The sequence below is a fragment of the Coffea arabica genome, chromosome 11e, assembly GCF_036785885.1.
Source record: "Coffea arabica cultivar ET-39 chromosome 11e, Coffea Arabica ET-39 HiFi, whole genome shotgun sequence".
NCBI classification, from domain to species: Eukaryota; Viridiplantae; Streptophyta; class Magnoliopsida; order Gentianales; family Rubiaceae; genus Coffea; species Coffea arabica.
Window position 1 is genome coordinate 55,602,306 of NC_092331.1, and position 22,761 is coordinate 55,625,066.

Genomic DNA, 22,761 nt, shown 5'->3' on the forward strand with positions numbered 1-22,761 from the left:
ATACAATAGATATTTTGCAGTGAGTAGAGTGACGTCTTACTATTGGGGTGAGTGATGTCATTCGGGCTGAGATCCAAACAGTTCCAACACGTCATCGTATTAAAGGAGATGACTCTCCTTTTTGCCCTCAATGTACTGCTCAAAAGATTGTCTAAAGAAGCTGTACCACATAGAATGGAAGACTTTCTTGTTCAATTAAATTTCTTTTTTAATGTTTTTCCGTAGCTTGTTTGACCAGTCTCAACTAGACAACGTTGTAGTAAGCCTCTTCTATTTCATTTCAGTGGATTACTAGGATTTGTCATCATATACGCTTGCAAGGAGAAACTGAAAGTAAGTGATAACCTCTTGTCCCAGACAAAGGAGAAACTTAAGTTATACTTTATAGACACAAATTCAATAGTTCAAACCCTAAATATTCCTTTAGATGCTTGGATAAGTTGTGAAGGATTTTCTAACTATGAATGAAAGAAGTGATGAAACATCTAAGCGGAAAATAAGGCCACTGTACCATTATTTGAACGAAGATCGAATGACAACAGGAGATAGCTATTGGAAAGGCCAGTCGTACAAGTATCTTCTACATTTTTGTTGGAGTTGGAGCAAAGTATCCGAATGATCACTAAACTTTTTGAATAGTTGATTTTTTATCACTCAACTATTAATAGTATATTTTTATCCATTGAACTACCAAAAATGTAAATTTTAACCCATTCCGTCTGATTTTATCGTTAACTTTGCCAAATCTAACTATTAATAGTATGTCTCGTGAATCGTGTGGATCCTTAAATCTGGTAGAGTTAATGATGAAATTAGACGGAATGATCCAAAATTTACACGTTTGATAGTTTATTAGGTAAAAACATACTATTAATAATTGAGTGGTCAAATCTTAACTATTCAGAAAGTGCAATGACTACCCAGGTAATTTGCTCTTTTTGTTGTGAACAAGATCCGAGAAACGTGGTCTTATTGTTTCTTGAAAAAAAGTTCAGAAATGGAGGTGGCTGAGCAACGGTTACATGGCCGTTGTCATCAAAATAATTGTCAATGAAGTATTGGAAGCATATATTCAATTGATGTTCCTAACTTCCTCAACATTGTGATGTTTCCGGCCTTTAATATCCGCACTTGAGAACAAACTATAACTATTAAACAAGCAAAATTTTTTGTTTCCTTTTCGTGAACTTGTAACAAAATTGAGTTTAGATGGCAAATTCAGAAATGAAATGAACTAGGATAGAGATATCAAAGGTGCTGAAATATAAATAGTAAATGTATTTCATAGGGGAAACTTCCACAAGTTTAAAATTCTTGAGAAGGGCTTCTGTACTTGGCCTCTCCGGTTGAGTTCCATCCAATTTTTGTTCGGTTGATGTAATTTTTATAATATTTAGTATAAATTTATGCAATTTAATGAAAACGTAAAAATAATATTATTTAGTTGTATGAACCGACAAAAATGAAAACGTAAAATACGAATGGGTTTTCTTCCATTTTAACTTTAGTTGTTACAATTACGGTCATATGGGAAGACTGATCAGAAACAGATGTTTGTGATAATGTGAATGATCATCTTCAGTGCTAAATTGCTGGTAAACTAAATAGATAGCTGAAAGGTACTGTGGAACTGATAAATGTTGAGATTCTGGACGCCATTGCAGAAATAATGTCCACTGGATTCAAGTTTTCATGAAAAATTCAGAACCTTCTTCATGTTTAGTTAATCAATTAGTTTTCCACCGTTTCATTTAGGCTTCAGATTGTCAAGTCCAAGATGAACAATGTTCAAGCTGCTGCACATTCATTGTGACAGAAAGAATTATAAATTGAAACTACTGTGTTTTCATTTTCCAATCTCCAGAGTCTAGGCTTAGGTGGTTTTGATAAAACTGAAATCTGAAATCTAAATTCATTAAATTATTGAATTATTAAGTACTAAATCTGATATATATTTGAGTATATATCACATTAAATAGTAAGTAAATAGTTTATCACTTTTTTTGAAAATAAATTTTGTTTAGAAAATTCAGTGCCACTTAATTAATTCAGATGTTTTATTTTTTGTTATCAATCGCTTCTAAACATGTTAAGATATAAATCCATTAAGTTTTAGTGCCATCGTTTGAAAGAAAATATGCGAAAATCTTAGATCTCAAGATGAATTGATAAATTTAACGGTAGGAAAGATGCTGATACATTGATGATGGTGCAGAGGCTACATAGGATAGATTTCAGTTTGTTATTTCCAACTGAGATAGCTAATGATACTAAGAACATGTTAAAACAGCGTACCTCAATTTCAACTAGCAACTAATCAACTATTATGCAACATCTTACTGATCAGGCTTCCAAGAGATTCATATGATGAACCTCTTTGTTTCATGCTTGTCCTACTCTTACCACTCATTTCTTTAACTTTCTTCCTCAGATCACTATCACTCTCCATCACCATCCTTATTCCTGCTTCTATCTGCTCAGCTCTAACCAAAGCCTGATTTTTGTCCATTGATGAATAATCCAGTGTGATTTCCACAGACAATTCCAGTTCCACCACCAATTGAAATGCATTCAACTGTTGTTCTGACTCTAAAGGCCAAGTTGCCAGGGGCACCCCACACCAGATGCTCTCCAATGTCGAATTCCAGCCACAGTGTGATATAAATCCTCCCACTGCAGCATGTGACAGTACAGCTAACTGTGGAACCCAACCGACCACTTTTCCAACGTTTGCTGTTCGATCCACAAATCCGTCAGGCAAGACATCTCTGTAATTCTCATACTCACTTGGGAAATCAACAATGGTGTTCTTAGGAGGGGGACGACGCAGGCACCATAAGAATCTGTATCCACTGCGTTCAAGCCCATTTGCTAGTTCTTTCACTTGGTCGATCTGTAGGCTTCCCAGGCTGCCAAAGCTGATGTAAATTACTGAGCCTGGAGGCTGGCCATCCAACCATTCCATGATTCCTGATTGTACATCACGGGATACATATTGTACCCGGTTCAGAATTGGTCCTACTGGGTAGATTTCTGGAGAGGATTCCGATAGGTTGAAAGAATCGACTGCATATGGTTCTAGTTCAGTGAATGTGTTGATCAGGATTCCCTTGGCCTTTCTGTATCCGCGAGCACATGGTAGGAATCTATGCATCCAGAGAGGTTTGTCCACTAAGACGATAGGCAAGACTGATGGTGGAATAGGATTGGCAAAACTTGGGAATGACATGGCAGATTTTGAATCCGAGAACTCGGAGACATCCTGGTTGTGGTCATCTTGAAGGCTTTGAAAATGGAGCATGAGGCCAAGAAATGCTGCACCTGATGTGAAGAAAACATAGCTAGGAATCCCAAATTCATCAGCTACATCAATAATGCTGGTAGAAAACATGTCGACAACTACTCCAACAAGTTTTGAACTGCTTGATGCATCAGTTTGGCGCTGTTGGATGAATTTCTTGACATGAGGTTTCTGACTATCCAGTTGCTTCTGGATGAAATACCCTCGGCTGAGGGAACTCCATTCAGGGGTGGGATTTGTCGGAGGAAGATGAAAGAATTGAAGGGCTTCTGTGGTGGAGGAAGCAACAAGAGAGTCTATCAGTTTGCTGGTGACAGGATCAAGGGAAGCAGGGAGCCTGGAGATTAGGACTGTGATGGAAAACCTCTTGTCTCGATTGATTAGCAGCTTGGCAAGCTCCACCAGCTGAGCCAAATGGCCCATCAATGGCCAAGGGATGAAAATCAACTCTGCTTTCTCCATGTCAACTGCTGAAGCAGAACAGCCCTTCTGTGTTTTTTTTTATGGCTCTCTTATTCTTGCATACAATCTGTGTTTTATAACCAATCTTGGCTACTGAGATGGACGCTATAAATTGCTGTAGGATTCTTTCAGAAACGTGCACGATTTTGTTTTCTCTAGGTAGAATCGTAATCCTCTTGCGAAAAAGGCAGGAGACAGTACCATGGCCAACCTTCTTTAACGTCTTGTCAAATTAGTAAGGAATTAATTCTGGATGCCAATTTTTCTGTTTTTGTTTTTTCCTTCTAAATTGGAAGGGGGTTGTCATTTTGCATGTTATGCACAGCTATATTGAGAGTTGAAACAAGTTACACCGCCTAAGATCCCCCGCAGCTCTTAGGAATATTAGTCAGATGATCATGAAATTCACAAATTTCCTGATTTATATAACTTGAATTTTATACTCTCCTCCTACTTTCTTCCATGCATAAAGTTTGGAGCCTCCATTTGAATAAAAATAAAGAAATCTCTTTTTCAATGTTTTCTTCACATTTTGTTGGTCTTCTAGTCAACTTTGTACTAGCCCTCCTCAAATTTATCTACTTTTATTTGAATAGAGACATTAATCAAGAGAAATGTTTGAACCTGTCCGCTGAATGGGAGACACTCCCTTATACTTCGTACACTCAAAGTCAATAGTTCAGCCCCTTTTGATATTTTTGGGTAAGAAACCCCTACGTATTTCTAGCAGATGTTTTGATTTGTCATGAGACGACAAATTGGCCTTGGTACTCCTCTTTAGACCATTATTCTTTACTTTCAATTCTAGAATCATAGGCATGAGAACTTCTTGTCCGGGTTGATCAGTTGATTAGCAACTTGGCAAGCTCTTCTAGTTGACCCAACTGGCTGAAAAACCAATTCTGCTTTCTCCATGTCGACTGATGGAACAGAATAGAGCTGCTCTGTTTTGTTTTCTGGGGATTTAAAAGTTGATTGTCTACTTCTTTGAAAGAGCCGTGTTTTGCAACCAAAATCTTGGATACAGACGCAACCCAGGCAATGGATGATCCTTAACATTTTTTCAGCTACAAAAATTGTATGTACAAATAGTAGAGTTACCTTTTCTTTATCAAATTGGCATTTAGGATACTGCTATAAATCGTTTATGCCTTGTTTCAGGGCTGTGAAAAATGATGTTAACATCTTTGCCGTGTCTTGATATGATGTTAACATCTCTAGTCAAATGCGCGACAGACAGCAACAAAATTTAATTGTGGTGACCAATTTTTCTCATTTGTTCTTTCTGTCTCATTTAAAACGTGGCTGTCCTTCTGTCTTCTACATACTGCTCAATTGATGTCTCGTTCAACTGTTTTTTCAATCTCAACAAGACAAATTATAATCCAAAAGAAAAACCAAAACAAAACAAGAGAGAGGGAACTCTCAACTAGACAACATTGTTGTCACCCTCCCTTCATCTCATTTTTATTTGACTAACAACACTTGTGAGGATGTGCTTGCTAGGTGTGGAGGCCAATTGTGTATTTGTCCGCCTCGACACCGTCTTAGGCAACTAGCCGTGGTAGTGCTTGGAGGGGGTCTCCCCAGGATTCGATCCCTGGTCCCTTGGATAAGGGGCACTTGGTACCACTTGAGCTAGTACCAGGGATCGAATCCTGGGGGGCCTCCTCCAAGCACTACCACGGCTAGTTGCCTAAGACGGTGCCGAGTCGGACAAATACACAATTGGCCTCCACACTAGGAGAATTGCATAACCTTGTCCCAGATAAAAGAGACAATTAGCTATACTTTAAGAATACAAATTCAGTAATTCCACAAGTATATACTTCCTCCGTCCAACTTTAATAGTCTTGGTTTTTTCCCACATGATTTAAGAAAAATTAGTTAATTTTGTTAGAAATGTAAATCTAATATCTTATTTTTCTAGAATGCCCTTACATTATCACTAATCACTATATCTTTATACTAATTATAATAATAACAATGATGGTATATTGCACCGTTCAAAACATATATCAAAGCAATTATTGATGGAAAATTTGACTGTATTAAATAAGATATGATATATTAAAGAAGTTAAACAAGGGTATTTTAAAGAAGTTAAAAGTCAACTTATATATTTTAATTGGAATGTGGACTATAATTTGGAACGGATAAAAAAAACACAAAACTAGCGAAATGGTACAGAGGGAGCATTGCTTGTAGTTAGATGTTTGGATTTGTCAATAAGCTTTTGTATTTAGTCAATTGTTCTTTAGTTTCAAACATCTGACTGGAAGATAAGGCAACCATACCATGAGATCAAATCCTCAGTCGGTCCAACAATCCACGTACAATCCATCTTTAAGTGAGATTTCCACCTTATCAACAATAATCCACCTAAGAATAGGTTTATTTCCATTTTATAATTTTTATTAGATAAAAAAAATACGAGTAAATTTTATATACACTGATAGTGTATACATTATCATAATTAGATGGATAACATATGAGCAAATTTTACACATATATTATATATTCAATGATATAGTAAATATATTATCTATATACTGACAGTGTATAAGAGATTAATTCAAAAAATGTGGCACGGACCATCCAACACGAACAGTATATGGCACGGACTTTTTGTCTGCCTACCTTCCACCGTCCAAATTGCGCGTGCAAAAAATTGACTCGGCTTTCTCAGTCTACAGTCTACACGGTTTACATTCACAGGCCAAAACCCAAAATAATTACTTTTTCCATTGCTGCGTCCTAAACTTCGCCAACGGAGACCAAAAAAAAAAAAAAAAAAAAAATTGGACTTGAAACCAGCAATATTTTGTTTTATCAAAACAACTGGAAGAGTTTTTGTCTTAGAGGTAAGAGCAATCTTTTAACTAATTTTTTCAATAAGAATTGAATCATTTTTTAACATTAAATGGAATTAATTAACATTTCATATTTATTGATTTATTAAAGAATTTTTATCTTACATGGATGACATTTTGTGAAATTATTTATTATGGATGAAATATTTATTCATTGCGTATTCATGGAAATATGAATCTCATAACTGCAAAATGCATATTAGTAGGTGTACGCGATAAAAATTTTCCAAGTCTGCAAAACGACAAGAAAAAGAAATACACGAAAAATATATGATAAATTTAGGAAAATATGTAGGTACAATCTCTGGGGTTTTCTCAAACTTGTGGAGAGATTCCCTCGATTCTTCTCCTCGAACACCAATCCAAGGGCTTCGCAGCTTGTTCTTGGATCAACCACCGACTCCTTCAAATCTTGATATGGAAGATTTGAAGGATTTGAAAATACTTGAAGGCTCAAGCCTTGCTATGCGGAAGACTTGAGGAGCTTTGAGACCCAGACCTTCGTAGCTTGAAGCTTCAATACTTGAGTGTATGAGATGCTTCTTGATATCTCTGTGTCCCCTTAACTTGGTTGAGAGACCTCTATTTATAGTTGTAGCAAGAGGTGGAGGTTGAGATCATGTACACCACTCTACTTGCCTAGCAAGACGTACAGTCATATTAGGACTGTGCCAGTTAAATATTATCTCTTCATTAATAAAGAGATAAGTAATTTCTCGATTGGCCAGACTTGTGGGGACACGTGACGTGGCGCCATTTTACTGGCCAGGCCATTGCAGTATATAAGAGATATACTTGGATTAAACAATTCTAAATATTATCCCTTTAATAAGAAATAAATATTTAGATATTTATCCAATAAATACATGATATGATATGATTTGGTTGGTGGAGATACTCCTGCAATTTGAATTGATTTGGAACACCTCACCTTGACACGTGGCAAAATATAATTGGTTGCTTAATAACCAAATTTTCCAAGTGTACATGACATATGGCAATATCCGATTGGACAAAAACATTTTAATAGACCAATGGTAATTTTTAGAATTTAATTAAAATTCCATTGTCTACCGTAGGATCTCGTAGTACTTGTTGCAGCCCAATATTTTTTTTTATATTAATTTCTTGGTAGTTCCTATAGCAACAATAAAGCAATATTGACTCTCTTTAAACCAGAACTTTGAATGAATTCTGTCGATATAAACCTTATTTCTTCTCCCTTCTCTGCCGCTAGGTGATTTTTCACGAGAAAAAAAGCTCCCAAGTTTTTATTCTCTAGTTTTCTGAGAGTAAAGAATAAGAAACAATTTGGATAGAGGAAGAACGGCAGACGACAGGTTCGTACCAAAAATTATAAAATAGAAAGAGTTCTATTCTTAGGTGGATTATTTTTGGCAATATGAAGGTCTCACTTAAAGAAAAAAAAAAATAACCCTAGATACTTAATGGGACTTAAGGATCATCCTGTATCTTATGATTCATAGAAGCTCTTATTTTTATTTTATTTTTTACAAAATATAACTACTGAACAGATGTTGCTAATTCTGAAATTTATCTAATTTTTGCCTGAATTCTAAACGTAGAATGTATATAGTCATTCAAATGGTCTTAATTAATCTAAGTTATGGAAGAAAATTTTGTTTCAAATTTATAGTAACTTGAACTCGGATGGTAAATTGGGCGTAATTATTATTCATGTCAAGACTTGGAACTAAAATGAGTTCAGACGGGAAATTGAATAATGAACATTAAAAGACTGACCAGATACACCAGGTCAATGCATGGAAACCAATGAGGAAGAAATTAGTACAGCATAGTCATGAATCCTAGTAATTGAGCAGGAAGAATTTAGTACAACAAAGAAAATTTCAGTCAATGATTCTTCCCTTTGTATCTGAGTAGTTATAAATCTCAGTTTCATCATGAAGGATGATTTTTGGATCTTATTTCCCAATTGTGGATTTTATCTCCTAATATTTTTTTTTATAAAATCTGGACTTATCAAAAAAAAAAAAAAAAAGAGTATCCATTTCTGGGCGTCAAATCATTCAATTATGCAAGATGACAAATATAATTTTCCTTCCCCGAACAGCCAATTATTTCGCTAGAAAAAAAAAAAAGGAAGAAGAAATATGAAAGAGAGGAAATGAAATAATTACAAAGCAAAGAGTAGTTTCCATCCAAAAGGTGGAAGAAATAAGGGAGATACAAGCTGGGCAGGTGAGAATGAAAGAGTTTGGAAACAGCTATGGAAAACCAGGATAAAGCACAAGCAGAAACTGTTTATATGGAAGAGCCTGAACCATGTTTTGCCAGGAAGGGAAGCAATATACAGAAGAACAGGGAAAGGTGATATGATTTGCAAGAATTGTGGAGAGAATAGTGAGAGAGTGGAACATATATTTTTTCAATGCAGAAGAGCACGAATGATGTGGAAGATGGCACCCCTCCAGTGGAATGGACTCGAGGAATACACAGGTGACTTCAGAAGATGGTGGAGAATGCTGTTGGAAGTGAAGGCCAGAAAGGATGGAATGGAACACATAGCCCTGACGGTGGACATATTATGGCAGATTTGGAAAGTCAGGAATGAAACAGAATTTGAAGATAAAGATAGACATCCAATGGAAGTAATTCGAAAAGCAGTCAAGGATTGGGAGGAATATCACCAATCTCAACAGACAGTGCATCAGATGAGCATCTCAGAAACAGAAATAGCTCAAGAATGAGAAGAGAGGGTGGTTGAAGATGAAAACATGCTGACCAATTGTGTAGATGTGGGGCTGTTGGAGTGTATGCCCTAAAACAATGTATTTGTTTTATTTTATGCATTCCTTATTATATGTTTTGTATTTTAATAACTTCTTATTTATCTGTTAAATATTAGTTATAACCGATAAAGTCCTTAGAATATTTACTGATGTGATGGTAGTCACAAGAGTTGGTGACCATGAGATATCAATCGCATTTATAGTAATATTCTTAGAATTCCCTAGTTATAGTACTAATGAAATAGGACATCTTTAGTACGGTAAAACTAGTACACAGTTAGCATCTGATTAAGGTAATTAGTGGTTGTTTTCATCAACCATGGTATGAAGATATCTAGACTAATGTGTAGATGATTTGAAGAGTTTAAATGCATTGGAGTGATCCGTTTAGAGATCCCGTTAGGATATCTATTTAGTGCCAATGGTGTATCTCTAGTGAAAAATTGTGTAAGTGATCCTACGACTTGAGATCACCATAGTATCTTGAGTGTGAATCACTACATTTTGACTCTAATTACTTGTTACTCTTCATGAGTACCTTAAAGTGTAGAAGTTGGATGTAGTGTGAAGCACGGAAAGAAAATGGGTGATCAAGATAGAATTTACCACTCTGATAGAAGGAGTTGATATCCGGATGGCCACTAGTAGAAAATTAACCCTAAAGTCGACTATTAGATAAATTGAAGAATGTCTTCAATTTAACCTAATTCAGGGTAAATTTCGGGAACTAGAAAAACTTAATTAGTCATCAGGGAATTGGCACTTATTCCTCATTCCTGACTAATTGGATATCTTTGGTGAAAGGATAATACTTACACGGTAATTATTCACGAAAAGGTTAGGTCAAATTCTCTTGACTAATTCCGAGGAATTGGACAATCGCGATGTGTTGCTAGACACTGCTCGTGGTCTAGAATTATGGATTGATGTTTTATTATAAGTTATGATAAAATAAAGTCGTTTATTTTATCTAATTATTAAACCATAATTATTACCAATTTATTCGGGACCTATTGGGTCACACGCAATAGAGATTTAATCTTGGATTAAAACTATGTAAATTATCGGGGTTTAATTTTAAAAGAAAATAAATCCCAGGCCTATTTGAGTAGATAAGAGTGAACGATTATCTCTTATCTGTTAGATAACTGATAGATAGAGTCTTGTGTGATGAGAAGTCTTATCGTTTGATTTTGAATCAGATAGCAAAACTCATCATTCTATCTTATTATCTCTCTCTCTCCTTTTAACTCCTAAGGGAGAGATAGAGGATGGGTTTTTTGAGGGTGAAGGTAACCAAAAAGGCAAAAGGGTGAGTCTGTGAGAGTCACGTACTTCGAACAAGAGCAAGAAGGGCTAGCAACTTTTTCTTGCTCTTCAATACATAGTTCGTGAGACGACCCAGGGTTGCTCTAGCGTGGATATCAGTAGAGGCAGGACGGCTGGATTACTCAAGGGCTGAACATCCTCAACAACACTACAGGGAGACGCCGCAAGGATTAAGGTAATCCTATAACCCTCCTTTTAATGCATCATACGTAAAATCTAGGGTGATTTCTGGATAGTTTTAGGAAAAAAATTTTATTTTTCCGCTGCATAGTGTCCCTAAAACCTAACAGGGGCAACATGAGGAAGGTCAGAATATGAGAATTGGAATCACAGCAGAAAACAATCTGAGTCAGTTACTTGCAGCTTGGATACTGAAGGAAAGAAGTACTGGATCAATTGTACTGGACAGCTTGCAGGCTATCAAATTGGCCCTATGCAAGACCAAGGAACAAGGTTGGCAGTCAATAAAGATCCAAACATCCTGTACTCGGGTTCTAAAATTGACAAGGAGTCAAGCCTCAAGAGACATAGGCCTTTCAGCTCAACTAGAGGACATAAGAGACCTTAGCTCAATGTTTATAGGAAATGCTCATTTGATAGGTCGTCTGTTGAACTTAATAGACTAAGTGTATGACTGAGTCAACATGCAACACATATACATTTTGATGACGAATTTCCAGATCCTCAGTTTCTTATTACACTTTTGTATAGCTCAAGATGAGCCCTTGCTCATATAGTGTAATGCTTTTTTTACTATCAATAAATCTATTTATCATTTCCGGGAACAAAAAAAAAAAAGCTAAGAGTTGTTTCCATCCGTTTTGCTATAAGCAATCAATGTACACGGGTTCCTCAAAAGGTACACAAGTTGCACACCAATTTAATGTTAATTGATCTCAGTTGACTTTGCCTTGTTCATGTTTAGTTAATTGATTAGTTTTCCACCGTTTCATTAGACATCAGATTGTCAAATCCAAGATGAGCAATGTTCAAGCAGCAGCACATTCGTGATACAGATAGAATCACAAGTTGAAACTACTGTATTTGCCTTTTCCAATTTCCAGAGTCTAGGCTTAGTACCACAGATGATGATATAGAAAGATTTTAGTATGTTATTTCCAACTGAGATACTAAGAACGTGATAAAACAGCGTACCTCAAATTTTACTAATAACTAATCAACTATTATGCAACATCTTACTGATCAGGCTTCCAAGAGATTCATGTGACGAACCTCCTTGTTTCATGCTTCTCCTACTCTTATCACTGAATTCTTTAACTTTCTTCCTCACTTCACTGTCACTTTCCATCACCTTCCTTATTCCTGTTTCTATCTGCTCAGCTCTAACCAAAGCCTGATTTTTGTCCATTGATGAATAATCCAATGTGATTTCCACAGACAATTCCAGTTCCACCACCAATTGAAATGCATTCAACTGTTGTTCGAACTCTAAAGGCCATGTTGCCAGGGGCACCCCACACCAGATGCTCTCCAGTGTCGAATTCCAGCCACAGTGTGATATAAATCCTCCCACTGCAGCATGTGACAGTACAGCTAACTGTGGAACCCAACCGACAACTTTTCCAATATTTGCTATTCGATCCAGAAAGCCTTCAGGCAAAACATCTCTGTAATTCTCATACTCACTTGGGAAATCAACAATGGTGTTCTTAGGAGGGGGACGACGCAGGCACCATAAGAACCTGTATCCACTGCGTTCAAGCCCATTTGCTAGTTCTTTCACTTGGTCGATCTGTAGGCTTCCCAGGCTGCCAAAGCTGATGTAAATTACTGAGCCTGGAGGCTGGCCATCCAACCATTCCATGATTCCTGATTGTACATCACGGGATATGTATTGTACCCGGTTCAGAATTGGTCCTACTGGGAGGATTTCTGGTGAGGATTCTGATAGGTTGAAGGAATCGACCGCATATGGTTCTAGCTCAGTGAATGTGTTGATCAGGATTCCCTTGGCCTTTCTGCATCCACGAGCACATAGTAGGAATCTATGTATCCAGAGAGGTTTGTCCACTAAGACGATAGGCAAGACTGACGGTGGAATTGGATTAGCAAAACCTGGGAAGGAAAGAGAAGTTTTTGAGTTTGAGAACTCAGAAACATCCTGGTTGTATTCATCTTGGAGGCTTTGAAAATGGAGCATGAGGCCGAGAAATGCTGCACTTGACGTGAAGAAAACATAGCTAGGAATCCCAAATTCATCAGCTACATCAATCATGCTGGTAGAAAACATGTCGACAACTACTCCAACAAGTTTTGAACTGCTTGATTCGTCAGTTTGGCGCTGTTGGATGAATTTCTTGACATGAGGCTTCTGACTATCCAGTTGCTTCTGGATGAAATACCCTCGGCTGAGGGAACTCCATTCAGGGGTGGGATCTGTCGGAGGAAGCTGAAAGAATTGAAGGGCTTCTGTGGTGGAGGAAGCAACAAGAGAGTCTATCAGTTTATTGGTGATGGGATCAAGGGAAGCAGGGAGCCTGGAGATTAGGACTGTGATGGTAAACTTCTTGTCTCGATTGATTAGCAGCTTGGCAAGCTCCACCTGCTGAGCCAAATGGCCCATCAATGGCCAGGGGACGAAAATCAATTCTGCTTTCTCCATGTCAACTGCTGAAGCAGAACAGCTTTTTTTTTTTTTTTTTGGTTCTCTTATTCTTACATACAATCTGTGTTTTATAACCAATCTTGGCTACTGAGGTGGAAACCTCTAACAATTTTTTAGGTAGAAAAACTTTATTTCCACAGATTGACTAAAATGTGGAATGTTAGGGAACTGATAATCTGGCTTTGCTTTTCCTCTTTCGTCCTTTGTCGCAGGACGGCACCTCTATTTTTGACTGTCAAATGTACGACAGACGCAAAAAAAAAAAAGAAAATTGATTGAGGTTACCTACTTTTTTGTTCTTTCCTTATTTAAAAAGACGGTCGTCCTTCTGTCTTCTACATACTGCTTGGTTGATGTCGTCATTTCTCATTCAATCGGTTTTTTTTTATATCTTTCACAACTTTGTTGACTAAGCAAATTATAATCCAAAAAGAAAAAAAGAAGAGAACTCTCGACTAGACAACGTTATTGTAATCCTCCTTTAATCTCATTTTCATTTGACTAACAACACTTGTGATGATATGCTTGTTAGGAGAATTGCATAAACTTGTCCCAGGCAAAGGAAACAATTATCTGTACTTTAAGAGTACAAATTCCGTAGTTCAAGAAGTATTTAATAGTTCTTTTAGATGTTTGGATTTGTCATGAGGGAGCAAATGAGCCTTAAAATCTTTCCTCTTTGGTCAATTATGTGTAGAATATAGACATGGTCTTAATTAAACTAAGTTATGGAGGAAAAGTTAGTTCTCAAATTTATAGTAACATGGACTCAGATGGTAAATTTGGCATAATTAGATATTCTTTTCAAAACTTGGAACAAAAAATGACTTCAGATGGCAGATTGAGTAATGAAATGAATTGTGATAAGAGTTACTTACAAGTGATAAATACTTAGAGGGGGAAAAATATTAGGTATATATACCTGCCCAGCATCAAGAATACTAGAAAGAGCGAAACAGGTGGATAGTCATGTATCCTAGTACAGCATAGTCATGAATCATAGTCATTGATCAGGAAGAAATTAGTACAACAAAGAAATTTTCAGTCACAGCTTCTTTCCTTCAACAACTATAAAGTCACTTCATAATTCAGCAGTAACAGACTCATTGGTCATTGGAGCACAATCCAAGTCAACCGATGGATCACAATCAGGGATGGCACCAGGAGGACAAGCGAGGTCCGGATCACAGTCGTCGCCACTCCGATCACATTCAGGGCCACCACATCCACTGTCATCGCCAAGTTCACAAGCAAAATCAGGGTCACATTCAGGGTCTTCGTGTAGATTACAGCAGGTGTTGGAGTCCTGTAAAAGTTTTCGTCCAAAACTCAACATGTTTTTCCTGTAAAGTGAAGGGTCAGGTTTACCAGTCATTGCTGGTAAAGTAATTAGGTAGCTGCAAAGTACTATAGAACTGATAAGTATTGAGATTTTGGCTGCCATTGCAAGAAGTTTATTTACTGGATTTGAAGTTAATGAAGGCTCTGCTTCTATGAGGAAATTGTCTTGAAGTTTGAAAGCCAAGAATATGCTGATTCTCCTCTGCAGTAGCCGGTGACAAGTAATTTGGATTGCGTTGCCGTCCTCAAGCTATCGTCAGCATTGGACAGACTCAACCATGCAAAAAAGCTTGTTTCTAAATGATTGGATAAAAGTTTTTTTTATTTGTCTTTTCTGTTTGAATCAGAGTAGACACTGGCGAATAGAATAGAACGTGAACTTTGCTCTATATGTAAAGAGATTGGGAAACGAACAAATGTATCCAACAAAACTTTTTATTGTACGCGGTTTATAGAGTACCCTAATTTGAACATTAATTACCAGTAAGTACTCTTATTAATTACCAATAACTAAAAACTACATGAAAATAGCAACAGAAGCTTGAATCAGCAAGTAGAAAACAGAATGAATGGATAGCTTCATTAATAATGAAACATTTTAGTTTATCATATCCAATATGAATTCAAGAATGAAACTACAGAAAAGAACCAAGTATTTACAAGAGCATCACTTTTTTCCATGACTAGTCAAGTGGTCTTTTCTAGTTAATCCATCGAGCATCAATCAAATGCATTGAAACCATTCATTTTGTGGCAAAGCCAATTTACCAAATATGACTTCATTTTCTCCTTCAACGGCCTGCAGAATATCCTCCCAAGTGACTTCTTGACCTGTCACCATTATCTGATCACCACAATCAACTGCATAAGGCTGTACTTCACAAGGCTGTTGCCAATTGTCAGCATTTTCACATGTAACAGCTTGGTTCAGACTTGTTCCATAAGCCAAACAACGTGTAACTTCTGAATACGCCATCCAACCATCAGTCATTGGAACAAACCAATGGTTCCCATTGTATGATAAGGGTGCTTGTTGTTGGACTAATCCATCGTCTACTTGCAAACTTTCACTCATCAGAACAGTAGATTGATTCATATCAGTAACTGATCCATAGTAACCATCCCCATTGCAACCACTCATTGACAGTAAATTCTCAACCAAGAAACCTGTATGTGTTTGCAGGTTGATTAACTCTCCATCACAGCCATAATTAACCAAATTATGCAGCTGCATTAATTGGTCTAGTCTAGTTTCCCCAGTTGTCATTATTATCGAGCTTTTAGCCTCGTTCATTAGTATCTTAGGGTTGTGTTTTATCAACTTACTCGCCTGCAAATTTTCTTGTTCAACATTTTGCTCTCTCTTGCCTAAGACTAACTTCAGGCTTCCACGATTTTACCCTTTTGCTTCTGGGGACTTCCCTTTCTTTACAGATTCTTTGACCTTAGCATATTTATTATCGTCCAATATTATCCATTGTGAGTGCTAGTTAATGCATTCAAAGAAGCGCCATCAAGTGAATACCCGCGCATTATCCATCCACCTTTCGCTTCTTTCGAACCAAAATTCAGAACATAGCTTAGCATCTTCTTGCAATAAAATTTTCTCACCAGTAATGACCTCGTCAACTGCGTTCAACTTAGTTTCTCCATCCCATGTCCCCAAACCTGCCGTTTAATAGTATTTTTGGCACTTAGTTAATTTTGTAAAGATATGGCCATTCTTTTAGTACCCTTATTTCCACTCTCATTATAGATTTCCCAGTGGATATCTTTGTCCCCAAAAACATCCCAATAGTTGTGAGCAACGAGAACCCAACAAAAGATGTTATTGCTCCCAGAAATGAGCTCTATCAAGTCCAGCTCGAGCTTCATATAAGCAACTCGCTCATGCTCGAGTTCAAGCTCGAGTACACCATCCATGCATCGACTTGGCTCGATAGCTCCCTACTTGGATATTTGATTAAGCCTTATTTATTTATTTAATTTTGGTAATCTTATTTTTACCTGTATAATTTTTTAGCCATTAGCTTTTGTATATGAGTAGTTATATATCTCAGTTCCGTCATGGAGGGTGATTTTGGATGTTGTTTCCCAATTGTGGATTTTATATGGTAATCTTTTTTATAAAATCTGGACTTATTAAAAAAAAAAAAGAGTATCCACTTATCTGGGATAAAAAAAATTCTTGCTGGTCGTCACATCATTCAATTATGCAAGCTTGCAAATATAAACCTTGATCGGCAAGCAAGTTTTTGGTCAAATTTGTCTGCTACAAGTTTTTTAACAACTTTAACTACAGTTACAGTAACTTCAAAAAACTTTTCAAAGTTTTTAAACTGTACACTTTAAAATATCCAAAAATTTATATACTTCAAAAATTTTTTCTACAATTTCTACAGTAAAGTTTTAGACAAATATTCAAAAAACTCAATTGCCAAACGGGGCCATAATTTTCCTTCCCCAACAGCCAATTATTTGGTCACAAAACAAAAAGAAGAAGAAGAAATATAAAAGCGAGGAAATGCTCTTAAGAAATTCTCAGAAAGCCAAGAGTAGTTTCCATCCGTTTTGCCGTGAGCAATCAATGTACACGGGTTCCTCAAAAGATACATGAGTTCCATATCAATTGGATGTTAATTGATCTTGGTTGCCTTTATCTCATTCATGTTTAGTTAATTAATTACATTTCCACCGTTTTAGGAGGCATCAGATTGTCAAGTCCACGATGAATACAGCTGCTGCACATTCGTGAGACGGAGAGAATCATAAATTGAAACAACTGTATTTTCCTTTTCCAATTTCCAGAGTCAGGCTCAGTACCATCATCTGGAAGAAAACATGCAAAAAATCTAGGATCTCAGGCTGTATTGATAAACTTAACGGTAGGAAATATGATGATATATAGATGATGGTGCCAAGGCTACAAGGAAAGATTTCAGCACGTTATTCCCAACTGAGATAGCTAACGATACTAAGAACATGTTAAAACAGCATATCTCAAATTTTACTAATAACTAATCAACTATCATGCAACATCTTACTAATCAGACTTCCAAGAGATTCATATGAGGAACCTCCTTGTTTCATGCTTCTCCTACTCTTGTCGCTTATTTCTTTAACTTTCTTCCTCACTTCACTTTCACTCTCCATCACCTTCCTTATTCCTGTTTCTATCTGCTCAGCTCTAACCAAAGCCTGATTTTTATTCGTTGATAAATAATCCAATGTGATTCCCACAGACAATTTCAGTTCCACTACCAATTGAAATGCATTCAGCTCTTGTTCTGATTCTAAAGGCCATGTTGCCAGGGGCACCCCACACCAAATGCTTTCCAATGTCGAATTCCAGCCACAGTGTGATATAAATCCTCCCACTGCAGCATGTGACAATACAGCTAACTGTGGAACCCAATCGACAACTTTTCCAATGTTTGCTGTTCGATCCAGAAAGCCTTCAGGCAAGACATCTGCATAATTTTCATACTCACTTGGGAAATCAACAATGGTGTTCTTAGGAGGGGGACGACGGAGGCACCATAAGAATCTGTATCCACTAAGTTCGAGCCCATTCGCTAGCTCTTTCACTTGGTCAACTTGTAGGCTTCCCAGGCTTCCAAAGCTGATGTAAACTACTGAGCTTGGAGGCTGATCATCCAACCATTTCATGATTCCTGATTGTATACCGGGGGATACATATTGTACCTGGTTCAGAATTGGTCCTACTGGGAGGATTTCTGGAGAGGATTCTGATAGGTTGATGGAATCGAGCGCATATGGTTCTAGCTCAGTGAATGTGTTGACAAGGATTCCCTTGGCCTTTCTGTATCCGCGAGCACATAGTAAGAATCTATGTATCCAGAGAGGTTTCTCCACTAAAGCCAAAGGTAAGACTGACGGTGGAATTGGGTTAGCAAAACTCGGGAAGGAAAGAGCAGTTTTTGAGTTTGAGAACTCGGAAACATCCTGGTTGTAGTCATCTTGAAGGCTCTGAAAATGGAGCATCAGGCCGAGGAATGCTGCACCTGATGTGAAGAAAACATAGCTAGGAATCCCAAATTCATCAGCTACATCAATAATGCTGGTAAAAAACATGTCGACAACTACTCCAACAAGTTTTGAACTGCTTGATTCATCAGTTCGGCGCTGTTGGATGAATTTCTTGACATCAGGTTTCTGACTATCCAGTTGCCTCTGGATGGTATACCCTCGGCTGAGGGAACTCCATTCAGGGATGTGATTTGTTGGATGAAGCTGAAAGAATTTAAGGGCTTCTGTGGTGTAGGAAGCAACAAGAGAGTCTATCAGTTTATTGGTGACAGGATCAAGGGAATCAGGGAGCCTTAAGATTAGCACTGTGATGGAAAACCTCTTGTCTCGGTCGATTAGCAGCTTGGCAAGCTCCACCAGCTGAGCCAAATGGCCCATCAATGGCCAGGGGATGAAAATTAATTCTACTTTCTCCATATCAACTGTTAAAGCAGAACACTCCTTTTTTTTTTTTTGGTTTTCTGGTTCTCTGTTTCTTCATACAATCTGTGTTTTATAACCAATCTTGGTTACCAAGATGAATAGTTTTAACAATTTTTTAGGTAGAAGACTATTTCAACACATTGACTAAAATCCGGAATTTTAGGAAACTGAAAATCTTGCTTTTCTTTTTCTCTTTTGTTCTTTGTCGCAGAATGGCTTTTGTATTTTGTATCCTTTATTATTTTTTTTGTCAAACTATAACAGAAGTATTTACTGTCCTTTATGATACTTCTATATATTGCTCAAGGATTGTTTCTGAAACATGCACTATTTTGTTTTCACTAGGTCAAATCGTAATCCTCTTGTAAAAAAGGTAGGAGACAGTACCATGGCCTCCCTCCTTTATTGTCTTGCAAAATTAACAAAGAATCAATTTTGTTGCCAGGCCCCCCCCACACACACAAAAAACCACAAAAATTTGGAAGAAGGTTTTCTTTCTGTACATTACAAACTGCTATATTGGTACTCGAAACAGGTTATACCACCTAGGAGAGTTCATTCTCTTTTGATTTGAATACAGACATTAGTAAATAGAAATGTTCAACCTTGTCTGATGGAAAGGAGACACTTGTTAGTTGTTTATATCTTATACCTTACACATTCAAAGCCAATTAATACTATACAAATTGTAGAGTTGCCTTAATTGGCATTTAGGATGCTGCTGTAAATTGTTTATGGCTTATTTCAGAGACGTGAAAAGAAATGATGTTAACATCTTTGCTGTAGATTAAAATGGCATTAACAGCTCCTGTCGAATGTACAGCAGACACAAACAATTGACTGTTGTGGCCATTGACCATTTTTTCTCTGTTTGTTCTTTCCATCTTGTTGAAAAGATGGCTATCCTGTTGTCTTCTGCATACTGCTTCGTTAATTTAATCATTTCTCAGTCAATTGGATTTCTTTTTTGATATTTCTCACAACTTTTTTTTAACTAATCTCAACTAAAAAATTATAGCAAACAAGAAACATAGAACTCTCAACCAGACAACTTTGTTGTAGCCGTCCTTGTATCTCATTTTTAGTTGACTAACAGCAATTTTCATGATATGCTTTCAAGAAGAATTGCACAACCTTGTCCCAGACAAAGGAGACAGTTATCTCTACTTTAAGAACACAAATTCAATAGTTCAACCAGTATATTTTTTCCATTAGATTGACATGACCCTTATAATCTTTTCTCTTTAGTCAATCATTCTTTAGTTTCAAGCATCTAAGCAGAAAATAAGGCCACGATACCATATAAACAAAACAAAGATCGACTGACTATAGGAAAAAGAAATGTCTCTGGCCAGTCATACAAAGATCTTTGAGCAAGATCCATCAAAGATGTTCTTATAAACAATATCTTTGAGTTCAGAAATGGAGGTGGCTGGGCAACATTTTTGTGGCCGTTGTCTTCAAATTAATTCTCAATGAAGCGTTGGACAACATACAAGTCATAAATATTTATTTGAGTTTAAGTATCTCTGGGAAACTTGAACAAAAATGAGTTCAGATGGCAAATTGACTGACGAAATGAATTATGATAGAGTTATTATAAGTCATAAATATTTGGGAGGCAAAATATAAATATCATCACTATCTAACTTAAATTTTTTTTATTTTTAACAAACACCTCAGCTCACTAGGTCTATGTCTAAACAGAAACAGAAAATTCTCTTTTATAAGGCAAATATGAATGGATTTTCTTGCATTAACTTTAATTAATTGTTAGAGTTACTGTAAGATACTACATTATTGAACATTAAAAGACTGATCGGATGCACCAGGACATGCATGGAAACCAATGAGGAAGAAATTAGTACAGCATAGTCATGAATCTTAGAACAGTATAGTAATGAATCCTAGAAGTTGATGAGGAAGAAATTAGTACAACAAAGAAAATTTCAGTCAATGCTTCTTCCCTTTAAAAACTAGGCACTTCATGATTCAGCAGACACAGATTCACAGGTCATTGGAGCACAATCTGAATCAATCGATGGATCACAATCAGGAATGGTACCAGGAGGACAAGCGAGGTCCGGATCACAGTCGTCGCTGCTTGGATCACATTCACGGTCGTCGCCTGGTTCACAAGCGAGGTCAGGGTCACATCCAGGGTCCCTGTGAGGATTACAGCAGGGATTGGAATCCTGTAGAAGTTTTCGCCCTAAACTCAACATGATTTTACTGTGAAGTGAATGATTAGGTTTACCAGTCATTGCTGGTAAAGTAATCAGGTAGCTGCAGAGTACTATAGAACTGATTAGTATTGAGATTTTGGTTTCCATTGTAGAAATTTATTTACCAGTTAATGAAGGCTATGCTTCTGTGCGGATATTTATATTGAAGTTTGAAAGCCAAGAGTACACTGGATTCTCCTCTGCGGTAGCTGGTGACAAGTAAATTGGATTACAATGCCGTCCTCAAGCTATTGTCAGCATTAGACCGATTCAACCATGCAGCAAAGCTCGTTTGTAGATCATTGGATAAACTTTTTTTTTGTTAGTCTTTTCAGTTTGAATCGGAGTAGATACTGACTGGTGAATAGAATTGAATGTGAACTTTGTACTATATGTAAAGAGCTTGAGAAACGAACAAATGTGTCCAACAAAATTTCTTATGGTACATGGTTTATATAATTTTTTTTCCCAACGAAAACAGCATATTATATTGCATAATAGCAAGGTTTACATAATCTGTTTACAGACTTGGAACAACTGCTCCCATATCTTCCCTAGCTAATCTAGTTAACCAGAGAGGGAAGGAAACCTGCCAATGAACATCATCAACTAAGTTTAAGGCAAATCTTGCCAAGTTGTGACTTTATGGTACATGGTTCATAGAGTACTCTGACTTGAACATTAATTACCAATAACTAGAAACTACATGAAAATAGCAACAGAAGCTTGGATCAGCAAGTAAAAGGAGAATGAACGGATAGGTTCATTAATAATTAAACATTTAGTTTATCATGTCCAATATGAAGTCAAGAATGAAACTACAGAAAAGAACAAGTATTTACAAGAGCATCACTTTTTTCCATGACTAGTCAAGTGGTCTTTTCTAGTTAATCCATCGAGCATCAATCAAACGCACTGGAACCATTCATTTTGTGGCAAAGCCAATTTACCAAATATGACTTCATTTTCTCCTTCAACGGCCTGCAGAATATCCTCCCAAGTGACTTCTTGACCTGTCACCATTATCTGATCACCACAATCAGCTGCCAATTGTCAACATTTTCACATGTAACAGATTGGTTCAGACTTGTTCCATAAGCCAAACAATCTCTAACTTCTGAATACGCCATCCCATCATCAGTCATTGGAGCAAACCAATGGTTCCCATTGTAGGATGAGGGTGCTTCTTGTTGGACTAATCCACCATCTTCTTGCAAACTTTCACTTATCAGAGCAGTAGATTGATCCATATCAGTAACTGATCCATTGTTATCATTCCCATTGCAAATCAACAAACCTGTATGTGATTGCAGGTTGATTAACTCTCCATCACAGCCACAATTAACCAAATTAGGCA

General features: G+C 36.9%; 3 protein-coding genes across 3 annotated transcripts; all 3 read right to left on the reverse strand.

Moving 5' to 3' along the window:
- Positions 1 to 2,148: 2,148 nt before the first annotated feature.
- On the reverse strand, positions 2,149 to 3,883 carry LOC113718859 (anthocyanidin 3-O-glucosyltransferase 2-like). Its single transcript, XM_027243784.2, has one exon. The coding sequence runs from the start codon at positions 3,761 to 3,763 to the stop codon at positions 2,318 to 2,320; it is 1,446 nt and encodes a 481-aa protein (XP_027099585.1). The 5' UTR covers positions 3,764 to 3,883; the 3' UTR covers positions 2,149 to 2,317.
- Positions 3,884 to 11,828: 7,945 nt separating this feature from the next.
- On the reverse strand, positions 11,829 to 13,530 carry LOC113717661 (anthocyanidin 3-O-glucosyltransferase 2-like). The gene has a single exon (XM_027242436.2). The coding sequence runs from the start codon at positions 13,360 to 13,362 to the stop codon at positions 11,917 to 11,919; it is 1,446 nt and encodes a 481-aa protein (XP_027098237.1). The 5' UTR covers positions 13,363 to 13,530; the 3' UTR covers positions 11,829 to 11,916.
- Positions 13,531 to 17,626: 4,096 nt separating this feature from the next.
- On the reverse strand, positions 17,627 to 19,212 carry LOC113718788 (anthocyanidin 3-O-glucosyltransferase 2-like). Its single transcript, XM_027243706.2, has one exon. It carries the CDS (start codon positions 19,171 to 19,173, stop codon positions 17,728 to 17,730), a length of 1,446 nt encoding a protein of 481 aa, XP_027099507.1. The 5' UTR covers positions 19,174 to 19,212; the 3' UTR covers positions 17,627 to 17,727.
- Between the last annotated feature and the right edge of the window lie 3,549 nt (positions 19,213 to 22,761).

Coding starts and splice junctions, on each gene's coding strand:
- LOC113718859 (XM_027243784.2), bottom strand. CDS start 3,763: ATGGAGAAAGCAGAGTTGATTTTCATCCCTTGGCCATTGATGGGCCAT.
- LOC113717661 (XM_027242436.2), bottom strand. CDS start 13,362: ATGGAGAAAGCAGAATTGATTTTCGTCCCCTGGCCATTGATGGGCCAT.
- LOC113718788 (XM_027243706.2), bottom strand. CDS start 19,173: ATGGAGAAAGTAGAATTAATTTTCATCCCCTGGCCATTGATGGGCCAT.